We start from the raw sequence: 17511 nt of genomic DNA on the forward strand, positions 1-17511 counted from the left end.
AGTTAATACTGTGTGTGAGATCCTGTATTTATGAACAATTTTTATTTTTTTTGAGACTGATTTTTATTCTTGTTGCCCAGGCTGTAGTATAATGCCGTGATCTTGGCTCACTGCAACCTCTGCCTCCCAGGTTCAAGTGATTCTCCTGCCTTAGCCTCCCAAGTAGCTGGGATTACAGGTATGCACCACCATGCCTGGCTATTTTTTTTTTTTTTTTGTATTTTTAGTAGAAACTGTGTTTCACCATGTCATTCAAGCTGGTCTTGAATTCCTGACTTTGGGTGATCCACCCACCTCAGCCTTCCAAAGTGTTGGGATTACATGTGTGAGCTGCCACACCTGGCCTCTACAAACAATTTTTTAAAATTAGCTGAGTGTAGAGGCACGTGCCTGTAATAGGGAAGCTGAAGGAGTTCGAGACCAGCCTGACTAGCATGGTGAAAACCTATCCCTACTAAAAATACAAAAATCAGCTGGGTGTGGTGGCACACACCTGTAATCCCAGCTACTCGGGAGGCTGAGGCAGAAGAATCATTTGAATCCGGGAGGCAGAGGTTGTAGTGAGCTGAGATTGAGCCTTGCACTCCAGCCTGGGCAACAAAAACTCAGTCTTAAAAAAGCCCAGATACAGGAAGACAAATATTGCACAATCCCACTTACATGTGGAGTGTAAAAAGTTGAACTCGGGCCAGGTGCGGTGGCTCACACCTGTAATCGCAGCACTTTGGAAGGCTGAGGCAGGTGGATCACGAGGTCAGCAGTTCAAGACCAGCCTGGCCAAGATGGTGAAATCCCGTCTCTACTAAAAATACAAAAATCAGCTGGGTGTGCTGGCAGGCGCCTGCAACCCAGCTACTCAGGAGGCTGGGGCAGAGAATTAATTGCTTGATCCCAGGAGGCTGAGGTTGCACTGAGCCCAAATCATGCCACTGCACTCCAGCCTGGCGACAGAGAGAGAATCTGTCTCAAAAAAAAAAAATTTAAAAAAAAAGTTGAACTCATAGAAATAGGGGGTAAAATGGTGGTTACCAGAGGTTGGTGGGTAGGGGAATTGGGGAAATACTGGACAAAGAATACAAAATTCAGTTAGGAGAAATAAGTTCAAGAGATCAATTGTACATCATGGTGACTACAGTTAATAACAATATATTGCATGTATTTTTAAAAAGGATATTAATATGTCATTTTTATTGAACAAAGGTAGCATTACAAAAAAGGTGATTTCAAAGGCACACAGCTCTTTCACTGCAGCCTTAAGGGGTGACGTCTGATCACTGAAAACAGGCTGCTGTGTTCCAATTTTCTCTGATATTTGGCATTACCCTGAATACATATGCTCTGATCTGGAAACAATCAGTCTGTAAAAATTTAATAGATTTGAGATTTGCATATTTAAAATATATGTCTTGTAACTAAAATGAAATGAAACGTACTTATTTACTTTGGAGACGGAGTCTCCCTCAGCTGCCCAGGCTGGAGTGCAGTGGCGTGACCTTGGCTCATTGTAACTGCTGTCTACCAGGTTCAAGTGATTCACCCGTCTCAGTCTCCTGAGTAGCTGGGATTACAGGCACCTACCATCATGCCTGGCTAATTTTTGTATTTTAGTAGAGTCAGGGTTTCACCATGTTGGCCAGGCTGGTCTTCAACTCCCAACCTCAGGTGATCCTCCTGCCTCAGCCTCCCAAAGTGCTAGGATTACAGGCGTGAGCCATGGTGCCCGGACTGTTTGTTTTGTTTTGTTTTGTTTTTGTTTTTGAGACAGGGTCTCATTCTGTCATCTATGCTGGAGTGCAGTAGAGCAATCTTGGCTGACTGCAACCTCCACCTCCTGGACTCAAATGATCCTCCCAACGATCCTCCCACCTCAGCCTCTCCAGTAACTGGGACTACAGGCATGCACTATGCCTGGCTAATTTTTTCTTTTCTTTTCTTTTTTTGAGAAGGAGTTTCACTCCTGTAGTCCAGGCTGGAGTGTAATGGCACTATCTTGGCTCAGTGTAACCTCCAACTCCTAGGTTCAAGCAATTTGCCTTCTCAGCCTCCCAAGTATCTGGAACCACAGGTGATTGCCACTATGCCCAGCTAATTTTTTGTATTTTTTAGTAGAGATGGAGTTTCACCCTGTTGGCCAGGCTGGTCCTGAACTCCTGACCTTAGATGATCTGCCCACCTTGGTCTACCAAAGTGCTAGGATTACAGGTGTGAGCCATCACGCTCACCTAAAAACCATTTTAATATGTATATGTCTATATATACACAGATATTTCAGGCACATCTCAGCATATTTTTGATTTTTTTATTATGGGTACATAATGGGTATATACTATTTATAAGCTATATGTGATGTTTTGATACAAGCTTACAATGTATAATAACAACATCAGTGTAATTAGGGTATCCATCACTTCAAGCATTTATCATTTGTTAGGGGCATTCCAATTCCACTCTTTTACTTGTTTTGATACAAGCTTACAATGTATAATAACAACATCAGTGTAATTAGGGTATCCATCACTTCAAGCATTTATCATTTGTTGGGGGCATTCCAATTCCACTCTTTTACTTATTTTAAGACATACAATGAGTTATTGCTGACTATATAATATGATAGCACTGTTGTGCTATCAAATACTAGATCATATTCATTTTATCTAACTATATTTTGTACCCATTAAACATCCCATTTCCCCTGCTCCACTTCCCAGACTCTGGTAACCATCATTTTACTTTCTATCTCCATGAGTTCAGTTGTTTTAACTTTTAGCTCCCACATGTAAGAAATAAATACAGTTCATTTGAAAATTGCTGAGAGTAGATTATGTGTTCTCACCACGAAAATATAATATGTAACGTAATGCATATGTTAATTAGTTTGATGTAGCCATTCCACAATATACACATATATAAAAACATCACACTATATATTATATACATATATAACTTTCACTTGTCAATTAAAATAAATTTTAAAATAATTTTAAAAGAAAGTATATTTAACTCTGTAAATGTAATAGTAATAAAGCAATGAAATCCCATTAAAAATGAACAAAAGAGGAGAGGTAGGTGGGTGTTCAAAAAATTTAAAAAATAAAAATAAAAATAAATTAAAAAAAAAAAAAGAACAAAAGATGGCAGGGTGCCATGGCTCATGCCTGTAATCCCAGCACTTTGGGAGGCCAAGGCAGGTGGATCACGAGGTCAGGAGTTTGAGACCAGGCTGACTAACATGGTGAAATCCTATTTCTACTAAAAATACAAAAATTAGCCAGGCATGGTGGTATGTGCCTGTAATCCCAGCTACTTGGGAGGCTGAGGCAGGAGAATTGCTTGAACCCCGGGAAGCAGAGGTTACAGTGAGCCAAGATCATGCCACTGCACCCTAGCCTAGGCAACAGAGCAAGAATCCATCTCAAACAAACAAACATGAACAAAAGACACAAAGAAACATTTCACTGAAGAGCTTACATATATGGCAAATAAGCACACGAAAAAGTGTTTTAACTCCAGCCTGGCCAACATGACCAAACCCTGTCTCTACCAAAAATACAAAAAAAAAAAAAAAAAAAAAAAAAAAAATTTATTGGATGTGGTGGCACATGCCTGCAGTGAGCTGAGATTGCACCACGCACTCCAGCCTCGGCGACACAGCGAGACTGTCTCAAACAAAAAAAAAAAAAAGAAAAGAAAAAGAAAAAGATTTAACATCTTTAGAAATCAGGAGATGCAAATTAAAGCTATGATGACATACTACTATACAAGTATCAGAATGACTAAAATTGTAAAATGGTGACAATACCAAATTGTCATGAGGATCCAGAGAAACAGCATCTCTCATACAATGTTAGTGGTAATAGCAAATACTACAGCCACTTTGGAAAACAGTTTTGGCATTTTCTTTTAAAAATTAAATGACACTTAATCAATAACAAAAACAAATGGCACTTCTGGGCATTTATCTTAGAGAAATAAAAATGTATGTCCATACAATAAATGTGTACATGTTCATAGTAGTCTTTTTGTAATAGCTCCAAACTAGAAACAACACAAATATCCTTCCCAATTGGATGGATAAACTGGTACATCAACACAATAAAATATTACTGAGTCATAAAAAAGAACAAACTACACAACTTACAAACAAAAACTTGGATGGTTCTGATATACGTAAAAACTCGGATGGTTCTGATATACACAAAAACTCAGATGGTTCTCAAAGGCATTAATGCCGAGTAACAAAGCTAATCTCAAAAGGGCATATACTGAATGATTCCATTTCTATAACACTCTTTTTTTGCTGTTGTTGTTTGAGATGGAGTCTCGCTCTGTCGCCCAGGCTGGAGTACAGTGGCATGATCTTAGCTCCCTGCAACCTCTGCCTCTCAGGTTAAAGTATTTCTCCTGCCTTAGCCTCCCGAACAGCTGGGATTACAGGCACCCGCCACCACGTCTGGCTAATTTTTCTCTTTAGTAGATGTGGGGTTTCACCATGTTGGCCAGGCTGGTCTCAAAGTCCTGACCTCAAATGATCCACCCACCTCTGCCTCCCAAAGTGCTGGGATTACAGGCGTGAGGCACTGCATCCAGACTCAAAAACATTCCTGAAATGACAAAATTACAGTGATGAGAATAGATCCCAGAAGTTTGGGAGGCCGAGGCAGGTGGATCACGAGGTCAGGAGTTCAAGACCAACTGGCCAACATGGTGAAACCCCGTCTCTACTAAAAATACAAAAATTAGCTAGGCATAATGGCAGGCACCTGTAATTCCAGCTACTTGGGAGGCTGAGGCAGGAGAATCACTTGAAACCGGTAGGCGGAGGTTGCAGTGAGCCGAGATTGTGCCACTGCACTCCAGCCTGGGTGAAAGAGCGAAACTCCGTCTCAAAACAAACAAACAAAAAGCTCACATGTACAAACAGGTGACTGTAGTCTACGCATTATTTAAAACAAATAATGAACAAGTATTTGCACTGTAAGATTATATTAATATATTATAATTAAAATAATATTCATTAAACTTTGTGGCACTGGTACAGATACAGACTTATAAACAAGAAGTCTATATACATAGTATTGAGAATATGATAAAAATACTTGGTAGCCTTGTAATCCCAGTACTTTGGGAAGATGAGGTGGGCAGATCGTTTGAGCCCAGGAGTTTGAGACCAGCCTGAGCCACATGGTAAAAGCTCATCTCTACAAAAAAATGCAAAAATTAGCTTGGTGTGGTGGCGAGTCTGTAGTCCCAGCTACTTGACAGACTGAGGTGGGAGAATGACCTGAGCCTGGGGAGGTAGAGGTGGCAGTGAGCTGGGATTATGCCACCGCACTCCAGCCTGGACAAAATCATTTAGGAGTCAGTTGAAAATTTTAATAGATTATTTAGTAAACAGTACTAGAAACTGCTGAACTATCCAGCAAAAAGTAAACTAGCTCTTTATTTCATGCAATATTCCAAAAGCGAATTCCAAATGGTTTAAAGTTTTAAGTATATAAATAACAATAAATAATACAATAGCATGTAAATATGTACAAATAAACTATAAAACAGTTTGAAGAAAACGTCTGAAAATATTTGTCTATTGTCAGGGTGAGGTAGCCTTCCTAACTATTAAAAAGGATTATTCATAGTTTCTGATACATAAGATATTTCAACTCCTTTGTGTCAACAAAACATCATAAACTGAAAATAAATCAAACTAAGAAAGAAATGTTTAAATGAAAAAAACTACAAAAGGCTGGCCGTGGTGGCTGTGTCTGTAATCTCAGCACTTTGGGAGGCCAAGATAGGCAATCACTTGAGGTAGGTTTCTAGACCACCCTAGCTAACATGGTGAAACCCCACCTCCACTAAAATTATAAAAATTAGCTGGGCATGGTGGTGTCCGCCTGTAATCCCAGCTACTCAGGAGGCTGAGATGCAAGAATCACTTGAACCCAGGAGGCAGAGGTTGCAGTGGGCAGAGACGATGCCACTGCATTCCAGCCTGGGTGACAGAGTGATGCTATGTCTCAAAACAAACAAACAAACAAACAAACAAACAAACAAACAAACAAACTAGAAAAAAACATTTGCAAAATGTTACAGACAAAAGGTTAAATAACCTTATTAAATGAGGTATAAATTAGTAAGTACATACACAGCCATGGAAGGATGGATAAAAGCTATGAATAGGCAATTCATAATGATAAACAAATGAAAATATTCATCTTTACTAACAATCAAGAAAAGCAAATTAAAGCAACTTGGTACTTTTCTTACCTCTAAAATAGACATATGTTTATAAAAGTGATAAAATTTAAACGTTCATAAGCTATGGGGAAAGAAACCTCAAAGTGTACTGCTATAATTGTAATCTCTCTGACATTTATCTAATCTGCTCATTTGGGACTTAGTCTATGATGCTATGTGCCTATGCTAAATTTGCTTTTTACATACATGATCTATCTCCCCAATAAAACCAGAAACCTCGGGGTAGCAGTTTTCTTACTTTTTTGTTTTTCCAACATTAAAATAAAAACCAACATGTAATAGGCATCCAATATTGTTGTTAATGATGTTAGTGAAAATTATAAAACCTCTGAACCAGAGAAGAGTGAATAGAAGTACACCTCCAACTTACAACTCCCTAATCTACAGAAAGTGCCATCCTGATTCCTGGATTATCCTCACCATCTGGTTCCACCATTCCTATCTCAGGCTGCCAACTACTGCTTAGGAGTGTCACACTCCTCAGTGCTGTGCAGAAAACATCCTTCCTTTGTCAGTTTCCTGTATCAGTTTCTAGCACAGTAGCCGAAGCTCCCTTTGAGCAGATGGCTTTAGTGACAAAAGGACATGACCTCTCTCTCCTCTATAAATTCTCTACTTTCCCTTTTTAGACTAGAGGAAAAGATTCCTTCATCGTTTTTTTTTGTTGTTTTTCGTTTTTTGTTTTTTTTTTGAGACGGAGTTTTGCTCTTGTTACCCAGGCTGGAGTGCAATGGAGATCTCGGCTCACTGCAACCTCCACCTCCCGGGTTCAGGCAATTCTCCTGCCTCAGCCTCCTAAGTAGCTGGGATTACAGGCACGTGCTACCATGCCCAGCTAATTTTTTTGTATTTTTAGTAGAGACGGGGTTTCACCATGTTGACCAGGATGGTCTTGATCTCTTGACCTCGTGATCCACCCGCTTCCGCCTCCCAAAGTGCTGGGATTACAGGCTTGAGCCACCACGCCCGGCCCCCCTCATCGTTTTTTTTTTTTTTTTTTTTTTTGAGACGGAGTTTCGCTCTTGTTACCCAGGCTGTAGTGCAATGGCGTGATCTTGGCTCACCGCAACCTCCATCTCCTGGGTTCAAGCAATTCTCCTGCCTCAGCCTCCTGAGTAGCTGGGACTACAGGCGTGCGCCACCATGCCCAGCTAATTTTTGTATTTTTAGTAAAGACGGGGTTTCACCATATTGACCAGGATGGTCTTGATCTCTTGACCTCGTGATTCACCCATCTCGGCCTCCCAAAGTGCTGGGATTACAGGCTTGAGCCACCGCGCCCGGCCTCCCCTCATCGTTTTTAAGGCTACTGCCCCTGTTCTTGATGCCATTTGAGATCTTTCCCCTAAAATTATGCATTTCCTTCTGGTACTTTCAATTTTTCCCTCTCTAGCCCTCATATCCCTTTGTTTACAAATAGACACCAATGTTCTAAACAGGTTTCTTAAAATATAAACAAAAATCACCTTCCTATTTAGCCCTACCAGCTTCTCTTTTCCCTTTCCTCATTACCACTAAACCTGTGTAAGATGTACTTGGCTTTCACTTCCTCACTTTCTACCTCTCCTTAACAACCTCATTATGTTCTTAATTCCTTCATTCTCAAATCTACAAATAACCTCCTGATTAAATCTAATTCTTGCCCTCGGTTTTCATTCTCCTTGACTTGCATTTGACATGTTATGGTTAACTTATTTCTCAAAAGCTGCTCTGTTTCCTGGTTCTCTTGATAACAATGACTACTCAATTTTAGCTCTAAAAAAGCTTTTCTTCTTCTACCATTCACACATCAAAATTTTATTTGGGTCCTATTAAGGATCTGCATTAAGTTAAATGTTAGGGGATGCAAGGAGAAAAAGACAAAGTTCTTATTCTCAAGTTGATGTGTTCATTCTCCAGGTCAGTCAGCTGGGCAGTCAGTCAGTCAGTCAGTCAGATGACTACATGATGGCCTTTAAAAAGCAACGACTATTAGCTGCATATGGTGGCGCATGCCTGTAGTCCCAGCAACTCAGTAGGCCTGAGGCAGGAGGTTCATTTGAGCCCAGGAGTTTGAGGCTGCTGTGAGCTATGATTATGCCATGGTCCTGGCATACATGATCCTGCCTAGGTAACAGAGGGAGACCCTGTCTCTTAAAAATAAAAAATAAAAAACCAAGACTAGTCCCTGCCTTCACTGAGTTAATAGCAAAAGCAATAGGTAAGCCATGCTACTTTTGTTCCAGGTGCCATGACAAAGCAGTCAAATCCATTTGTTTCAGGGGCTAGGGAAGAAATATCTACAGTACTGGCTTCCTGATCCTTTCTCCCACACAAAGGCTCATCCATACTCAGGATGGGTTTTGATTATCACCTCCATTATCTCACTTCTGAACATACATCACCATTCTCCAAGTGTTGGGTGAGATGTCTATCACCTTACACTGTAAACCAAATTAATCACCTCCCCTTTTAAACCCAATTTATTCTCTAGATATCCTTATTTCTCTTACGGATTCCACCACTGTCTCAGACTCTGCAGTGCCAATTTACATACTATTTTTTTCAACAATAGTATGAAAAAAAAAGAGAACCTCTTTTCCCAGGTTCTCTCTGGTCTTTCTACTTGCATAACCACCAACCCATTTCATGCCTTTATCACCTCACACCCAGTGTTATATCCAAACTAGGCTAAATCATCTGAATCACAGGGAGAAAGAGGGAGCTTTTAAAAATCAGTCCTGGGTCTCCAGTCTGAAGATTTGGGTTTGGAATTTCTTGAGTGGGAGCCCCAGAATCCTGGTTTTCCATAACACTGATCTGGTCCAGGCCTACTGACTCCCAGTGAAGCTAACATCACTCAAACGCTATCCTCCCAAGAGTCTTCCTAAAGTGTTACGTTCATCCTGCTCAAAGTTTTCAATGGTTTCCCACTGAATAAACCATAGATTTGAAAATAACTGAGTTGACATATAAGAAATGCTTCACAGTTTGGTCTCTGTTATGGGTTGAACTATGTCTCCCCCAAAAAAGATATGTTGAGGTCCTAATCCCCAGTACCACAGGATGTGACCTTATTTGGAAATAGGGTTGTTGAAGATGTGATTAGTTAAATAAAGGTGAGGTCATTCCAGAGTATTGTGGACCCCTAATCCAGTATGACTGGTGTCCTTATAAGATGACGAACATGTGAAAACAGACCCAGGGGAAATGCCATTTGAAGACACAGGATTTGAGTGATCACCTACAATCAAATAACACATGGGGCTCTTGGAAGCTAGAAGAGATCCATGGAACAGATTCTCCCACAGAAGGAACCAACACTGCCAACACCTTGACCCTGGGCCTCCAGAACTTTGAGACAATACACTTCTGCTGCCTTTAGCCACCAGTTTATGGTACTTTGTTAGGGCAGCACTAGGAAATTAATATGGGTTCCCAAACTATACTTGCAACCTCATCTTTCACTGTTGAACTCACTCTCTGTTAAAGTCAAACTGGTGTAAAATTCTTACACTGTTGAGCTTTTCTTTCATAAGCACTCTACTTCTGAAATCCTTTCTTCACCTACCACAAAATCATACATACATTAGTAGCCAGCTCATATTGTACTTTGTCTCGATGCTTCCCATCCATCCTGCTCTTCTCAATAATGGCATCATGTGCACAACACAACTACATGCACAATAATTACCAAATGCTACAATGTACCAAGCCTTCTTAAACGTCTGTATTCATTTGGTAGGGCTGCCATAAAAGTGTCACAGACTGGCTGGGCGAGGTGGCTCACACCTGTAATCCCAGCACTTTGGGAGGCAAAGGTGAGTGGATCACCTGAGGTCAGGAGTTCAAGACCAGCCTGGCCAACATGGCAAAACCCTGTCTCTACTAAAAATACAAAAATTAGTCGGGCATGGTGGTATGTACCTGTAATCCTAGCTACTAGCGGGGCTGAGGCAGGAGGATAGCTTGAACCTGGGAGGCGGAGGATGCAGTGAACCGAGATCATCCCACTGCACTCAAGCCTGGACAACAGAACAAGACTCTGTCTCAAAAAAAAAAAAAAAAAAAAAAAAAAAAGCACAGACTGGGTGGGTTCAACAACAGAAATTTATTTTCTCACAGTTCTACAGGCTAGAATTCCAAGATGAAAGTGTTGGCAAGTTTGGCTTCCTATGAGAGCTCTCTCCTTGGCTTGCAGATGGCCTCCAACTTACAGTGTCCTCATGTGGTCGTTCCTCTGTGTATTTGTTTCTGATGTCTGTGTGTACAAATTTCCTTTCATTATAAAAACACCAGTCATATCAAATTAGGGCCCACCCTATAGACATCATTTTAACTTAATCAACTGCTTAAAGTTGTTTTTTCCTTTTCCTTTCTTTGAGACAGGGTCTTGTTCTGTTACCCAGGTTAGAGTGCAGTGGTGCAAACATGGCTTACTGTAGCCTCGAGCTCCTGGGCTCAAGCAATCCTCCCACTTCAGGCTCTGGAATAGCTGGGACTATCTAATTTTTAAATTTTTTGTAGAGATGGGATCGCCCCATGTTTCCCAGGCTGTCTCAAACTCCTGAGCTCAAGCAATCTTCCTGTCTTGGCCTCCCAAAGTGCTAGGATTACAGATATGAGCTACCATGCCCGGTCTTTAAAGATCATCTCTAAAAACACTTTATGGTCGTCTTCTTAAATATCCATACACAAAATCCTACCACATTCTCATTAATGACTACACAGTGTTGACAAGAAAAGATGGGATACACATCAACTAAATAGAAAAGTGCGTGAATACACAGTAGAAGCTAAATAAAACTGAAGAAATAAGAACAAAAGAGTATACAGGGCCAATGCTGTGGTCAACTATTCAACATTCATACAGGTAGCCGGGCGCGGTGGCTCAAGCCTGTAATCCCAGCACTTTGGGAGGCTGAGGCGGGTGGATCACAAGGTCGAGAGATCGAGACCAACCTGGTCAACATGGTGAAACCCCGTCTCTACTAAAAATACAAAAAATTAGCTGAGCATGGTGGCACGTGCCTGTAATCCCAGCTACTCAGGAGGCTGAGGCAGGAGAATTGCTTGAACCCAGGAGGCGGAGGTTGCAGTGAGCCGAGATCGCGCCATTGCACTCCAGCCTGGGTAACAAGAGTGAAACTCCGTCTCAAAAAAAAAAAAAAAAAAAAAAAAAAAAAAAAACATTCATACAGGATAAGAAAGTGGGGAGAAGACTAGCTTATGAAAACAATAAAAGAAAAAACAGCAGGCTAGGTATGCTGGCTCATACCTGTAATCCCAGCACTTTGGGAGGCTGAGGCAGGTGGACTGCCTGAGCCCAGGAGTTCAAGACCAGCCTGGGCAACATGGAGAAACCCTGTCACTACTAAAAATTATAAAAATTAGCTAGGCGTGGCATACTCTAGTAGTCCCCAGAGGCAGAAGGATCACTTAAGCTCAGGAGTTTGAGACCAGCCAGGGCAACACAGTGAGACCTTGTCACTACTAAAAAAAAAAAAAAAAAAAAAAAAATTAGCTGGGTGTAGTAGCGCATGCCTGTAGTTCCAGCTACTTGGGAAGCTGAGGTGGGAGGATTGCTCGAGCCTGGGAGCTCAAGGCTGCAGTGGGCTCTGATGGAGCCACTACACTCCAGTTTGGGCCACAGGGTGAGACCCTGTCTCAAAAAAAAAAAAAAAGAAAAAAAGAAAAGAAAAGACAAAAAAAATCAGGAGATAAAGTTATGACAATCTCAAAGAAAACAACCAAAAGCAAAGAGTTTTTTAAAAAGAACAGAATAGATAAGAACATTATATGAACAACTCAGGAAGCTCAATATCAGAAAGTTGCTGACAGAAATAACTAAAATATGGAGAGCTATGAGTCCGCAGATCTAATAAGGGGCCCACCAAGTACACTGCTATAGAATTCCAGACTACGTAGAACATAGAAGAAAAATTTCCTATATGAAACTAACTTTCTATTTCTCATGAACAACAAAAGAAGACATGGAGAAATTACTTTAAAGTTTTGAGGAAACATAATATGCAACCTAGAATTCTATATTCAACCAAACCACCACTCGAACATAAAGGTCTTAAAAACAGACACCAGAGTCAAAATTTATCGGCCATGTACATTTTCTCTCAGTAAATGACTTGAGAATGAACTCTAGTAAGATTGACTGATTGATTGAGACAGTCTTGCTTTGTCACCCAGGCTGAAGTGCAGTGGCATGATCTGGGCTCACTGTAACCTCCACTGCCCAGGTTCAAGCAATTCTCCTGCCTTAGCCTCCCAAGTAGCTGAAATAACAGGCACCCACCACCATACCTGGCTAATTTTTGTATTTTTAGTAAAGAGAGGGTTTTGTCATGTTGGCCAGGCTGGTTTTGAACTACTGGCCTCAATCCGCCTGCCTGATCCACCTGCCTCAGCCTCCCAAAGTACTGGAGTTGCAGGCATGAGCCACTGCACCCGGGCCCTAGTAAGATTTAAAAAACAAATAAAAAGAAAGACTGATATCCAAGATCAGCGGACCGAACCTCCCCTGCCCTGCCTCAAAGAAAAACCAGTAAGGAAAATACCAAGAATATGATTGTGTAGATAGCCTAAAAAACAATTAGTCCAAACTGGTCTTGGACTGCAGTGTGTGACTAGACTAAATTTGGGACACAGTGTATGGTATGAACCAGCCTTGACAGGCTAGAAGGTATGACTGAGATCTTGGGGGAAAAGTGAAATTATAATAACAGGCAAATAAATAAGAAAACTAGAAACTCCAGAGGGAAAATTTTATAAGAAAGTTACGGTTCTAATATAAAATATAAAGACATGATTGGAAGCAACTGATAATTTCAAAAAGAGAATTCACTTTTTCTTCATTTTCTCGTTTGAATAGTCCAGGGTCCATGACGTTGAACCTACAGAGAAAGAAATAAAAATCCAGAAAATGCTGCTTGGCCTGACAGCGAACAATATTTACTTAGCTATAATAATGTAAATACTGTTTACCAGCTTTCAATTTTTAAAGATAAATTATGGACAGACCATGAAAGGCTTGGTTGTGTTCAGAAGACAGAATGCACTGGTTAAAAGGAAAAATGTACCTAACAGAAAGGTAGGGGTGATAATATCCTCACCCGACAATGTGAGTCAAGAAACAGTGCTGGGGGAGAAAAAAAAAAAAAAAAATGAACAGGTTAAAAAAAAAAGAAGAAGGAAATAAAGGAAAAGAAAGAAGGCTGGGCGCAGTAGTGTATGCCTGTAATCCCAGCAATTTGGGAGGCTGAGGTGGGTGGATTACTTGAGACCAGAAGTTCAAGACCAGCCTGGCCAACATAGCAAAACTCCCGTTTCTACTAAAAATACAAAAATTAGCCAGGCATGGTGGCAAACACCTGTAATCCCAGCTACTTGGGAGGTTCAGGCAGGAGACTCACTTGAGCCTGGGAGGTGGAGGCTGCAGTGAGCCAAGATTGCTACACTCCAGCCTGAGTGACAGAGCAAGACTGTCTCAAAAAAAACAAAAATTAAAAAGGAAAGGAAAAATGAAAGGAAAGAAAGAAAGAAGGAAAGAGTGCTGAAAATTAACCTAAAAAACAGGTTCAAGAGTGCTTCTGAAAGTTAGAAATGTAACCAACACTTTATGGGTTTAATTGGGTTTTTTGTTTTTGTTTTGTTTTGTTGAGACAGAGTATTGCTCTGTTGCCCAGGCTGAATTGTGTCCCCCAAAAGATGTTAAAATCATAACCCCTACTCAGTTCTTGTGAATGTGACTTTATTTAGAAAGAGGGTCTTTGCAGATGATCAAGTTGAGATGACCTCATTAGGGTGGTCCCTAATCCAATGACTGTCGTACTTATTTTGAAAAAGGAAATTTGAACACAAGAGACAGATATGCATAGAGCGAAGACAATTTGAAGATACAGAGAAAATGCCATCTACAAGGTAAGGGATGCCTAAGGCTACCAGAAGCTAAAAGAAAATCATGGAATAGATTCTCCCTCACAGACTCCCTCCAAAAGTCTGAGACAATAAATTTCTATTGTTTAAGCCACCCAGTTTATGAAGTTTTGTTACAAAAGTCTGAGGAAACTAACAAACAGCAGAAGAACAGGAAATATTACAAATATTAAATGGGGGGATAGTGTGAGGTAAGTTCCTATTTTTCACATTGGAGAGGCAAAAAAAAAAATATGTTGTCCTTTTTACTAATTAAAAAAATTAAGAAGAGCATATACATATAATTCAGAATTATGGAGGTTACCAAAAAGGAGAATGTAAAGAAAGTGAAGCCCTTGTGCATTGCTGTTGGGAATATAAAATCATGCAGTACTATGAAAAACAGCATGGTGATGCCTCAAAAAATTAAACATGGAATTACCATATAATCCAGTAATTTTACTTTTAAGAATAAAAAAGAACTAAAACAGGGACTTGAAAAGATGTTTGTATACCCATGTCTTTTTTTTTTTTGAATTGAGACAGAGTCTCGCCCTGTTGCCCAGGCTGGAGTGCAGTGGCACAATCTCGGCTCACTGCAATCTCCACCCACCAGGTTTGAGAGATTCTCCTGCCTTGCCTCCAGAGTAGCTGGAAATTACAGACACATGCCACCACACCTGGCTAATTTTTGTATTTTTAGTAGAGATGGGGTTTCATCATGTTGTCCAAGCTGGCCTTGAACTCCTGACCTCAGGTGATCCGCCTGCCTCGGTCTCCCAAAGTACTGGGATTATAGGTGTGAGGCACCATACTCGGCTTACACCCATGTTCATAGCACTATTAGTCACAACAACCAAAAGATGGAAGCAGCCCGAGTGTCCATCAATGAATGAATGGATATAAATGAATGTAGTATAAACATACAACGGAATATGATTCAGCCATAAAATAGAAATTCTGAGACATGCTACAACATAGATGACTTGAAAACAAGGTCATCCTATGTGAAATAAACAAGATACCTTTGTGAAATAAACTTATATGAAATAAACCAGATACCAAATGACAAATATTATATGATTCCACTTACATGAGGTAACTATTATAGTCAAACTCATAGTGACAGAAAGTAGAATAGTGGTTGTCAGCAGCTGGGGGAGAAGGAAATGGGGACAGTGTTTAATGGATATGGAGTTTCAGTTGGAGAAGATGAAAAGTTCTGGAGATGGATGGTGGTGATGGCTGCACAACAGGAAAGTACATAATGTCAATGAATTGCATACTTTAAAAGTAGTTAAAATGATAAATTTAATGTTATATCTATTTTACCACAAGAAAAGTATGTATATAAACACATTAACATGTAAAACTTTTTCAGTGCTGCAGAGGGTCTCTCATATCTCTTTCCAGTCACAACCTCCCACCTCCCGCCAGAGGAAGCATGGGTTCGACCTCTATCATCACAGTTTAGTTTTACTTGGTAACTGTGCTACATCTACTTTTTCTTATCCATCTGGTTTATTTCACTCAACCTTTTATCTACGAGATTCATCCATGTTGTTGTGTGTACTGGTAGTTTGTTCCTTTTTATTACTGAATAAAATTCCATTTTATCCATAGTGTTTATCAATTTTTTTCATAGTCTTGCCCTGTTGCTCAGGCTGGATGGAGTGTAGTGGCGTGATCTCGGCTCACTGCAACCTCTGTCTCCTGGGTTCAAGCCATTGTCCTGTCTCAGCCTCCTGAGTAGCTAGAATTGCAGGCGTGTACCACCAGCACACTCAGTTAATTTTTGTAATTTTAGTAGAGATAGGGTTTTACCATGTTGGTGAGGCTGAACTCAAGTGATCTGCCTGTCTTAGCCTCCCAAAGTGTTCAGATTAGAGATGTGAGCCACCACGGCCAGCTGTATATCACAATTTATTTAACTATTCACCTGTTTTTGAATTCATTTTTTCTCGCTATAATACCTAAAGTTGCAGTGAACATTTCTATGTGTACTTTTGTGTAGACATGTATTTTTCATTTTTCAAAGGTGAATACCTTAGAATTGAAATACCTGGGTTATCAGATACATGTATGTTTCTCAGATATTGCCAAAGAGTTTTCTAAAACTGTGGAGTTGGTTTACATTCCCACTTAAAACTTGGAGATCATCTGTGCTCTACCAACAGAAGCTTTAATTCAGCAAGGGCAGGCTGACAAGGCAATGACATTGGTCTTTTTTTTTGAGGAGTTTCATGCTTTGGTGCCCAGGCTGGAATGTAGTGGGGTGTGATCTTGGCTCACTGCAACCTCTGTTTCCCGGGTTCAAGGGATCCACCTGCCTCAGCCTCCTGAGTGGCTGGGATTACAGGCACATGCCACCACACCTGGCTGATTTTTCCATTTTTGGTAGAGATGGGGTTTCATTATGTTGGCCAGCCTGGTCCTGAACTCTTGACCTCAAATGATCCACCCACCTCAGCCTCCTAAAGTGCTGGGATTACAGGTATGAGCTACCACACCCAGCCTGACTTTGGTCTTCTTTTCTTTTTAAAAAGCTCCTTAAGTGTTTCTGATTCACAATCAGGTTAAGAAGTTTCGTAAAGGATAATTAAAATGTTTGTAATCGTAAAAAATAAGCTACTCTTATAGCTTAGAATCAAAATGAAGCAGGAAAGAATCTGAATGTTAGCTTTATTTAAGGACACTACTTGACTGGCAAAAGCCTCCTCACAGTTCTGGTTTTATTTCTCTTACCTTAGTTATTTGAACTGCATCATCCATTACCACTCATTGGAATTCCATAAATACTGTGTTTTTTGTTTTTTTAGTTGTGTCACCTGCAACCAAAGGAAAAATACCTTTAGAAACATACAACGTTCCTGGGTAAACTGTTTTAGCTTGGGAATTCAAGACCAGCCTAGGTAACATGCAAAATCTCATCTCCACAAAAAGTAGACAGGCATGGGTGGCACGTGCATGTAGTCCCAGCTACTCAGGAGTCTGAGGTAGGAAAATTGGTTGAGCCCACAAGGTGGAGGTTGCAATGAGCTGAGATTGTGCCACTAAACTCCAGCCTGGGAAAAAGTGAGACCCAGTCTCAAAAGAAAACAGCTGGCCGGGCGCGGTGGCTCAAGCCTGTAATCCCAGCACTTTGGGAGGCCGAGGCGGGTGGATCACGAGGTGGAGAGATCGAGACCATCCTGGTCAACATGGTGAAACCCCGTCTCTACTAAAAATACAAAAAAAAAATTAGCTGGGCATGGTGGCACGTGCCTGTAATCCCAGCTACTCAGGAGGCTGAGGCAGGAGAATTGTCTGAACCCAGGAGGCGGAGGTTGCGGTGAGCCGAGATCGCGC

General features: G+C 40.7%; 1 protein-coding gene across 8 annotated transcripts in view; it reads right to left on the bottom strand.

Annotated features, from left to right (window-relative positions):
* PTPRA (protein tyrosine phosphatase receptor type A) overlaps positions 1-17511 on the bottom strand; it is a 156863-nt gene that overhangs the window by 103318 nt on the left and 36034 nt on the right. For 5 of the 8 annotated variants that reach the window (XM_039479646.2, XM_039479644.2, XM_074406324.1 and 2 more), the window contains exon 2: positions 16909-16991. The exons of the other annotated variants lie outside the window; for them this stretch is intronic. In XM_039479646.2, the coding sequence (XP_039335580.1) occupies positions 16909-16935 (27 nt within the window). In that variant the 5' untranslated portion in view covers positions 16936-16991. The remainder of the gene's footprint in view (positions 1-16908; positions 16992-17511) is intronic. 8 annotated transcript variants of the gene reach the window in all.

The sequence above is a fragment of the Saimiri boliviensis genome, chromosome 9 (genome assembly GCF_048565385.1).
Source record: "Saimiri boliviensis isolate mSaiBol1 chromosome 9, mSaiBol1.pri, whole genome shotgun sequence".
NCBI classification, from domain to species: domain Eukaryota; kingdom Metazoa; phylum Chordata; class Mammalia; order Primates; family Cebidae; genus Saimiri; species Saimiri boliviensis.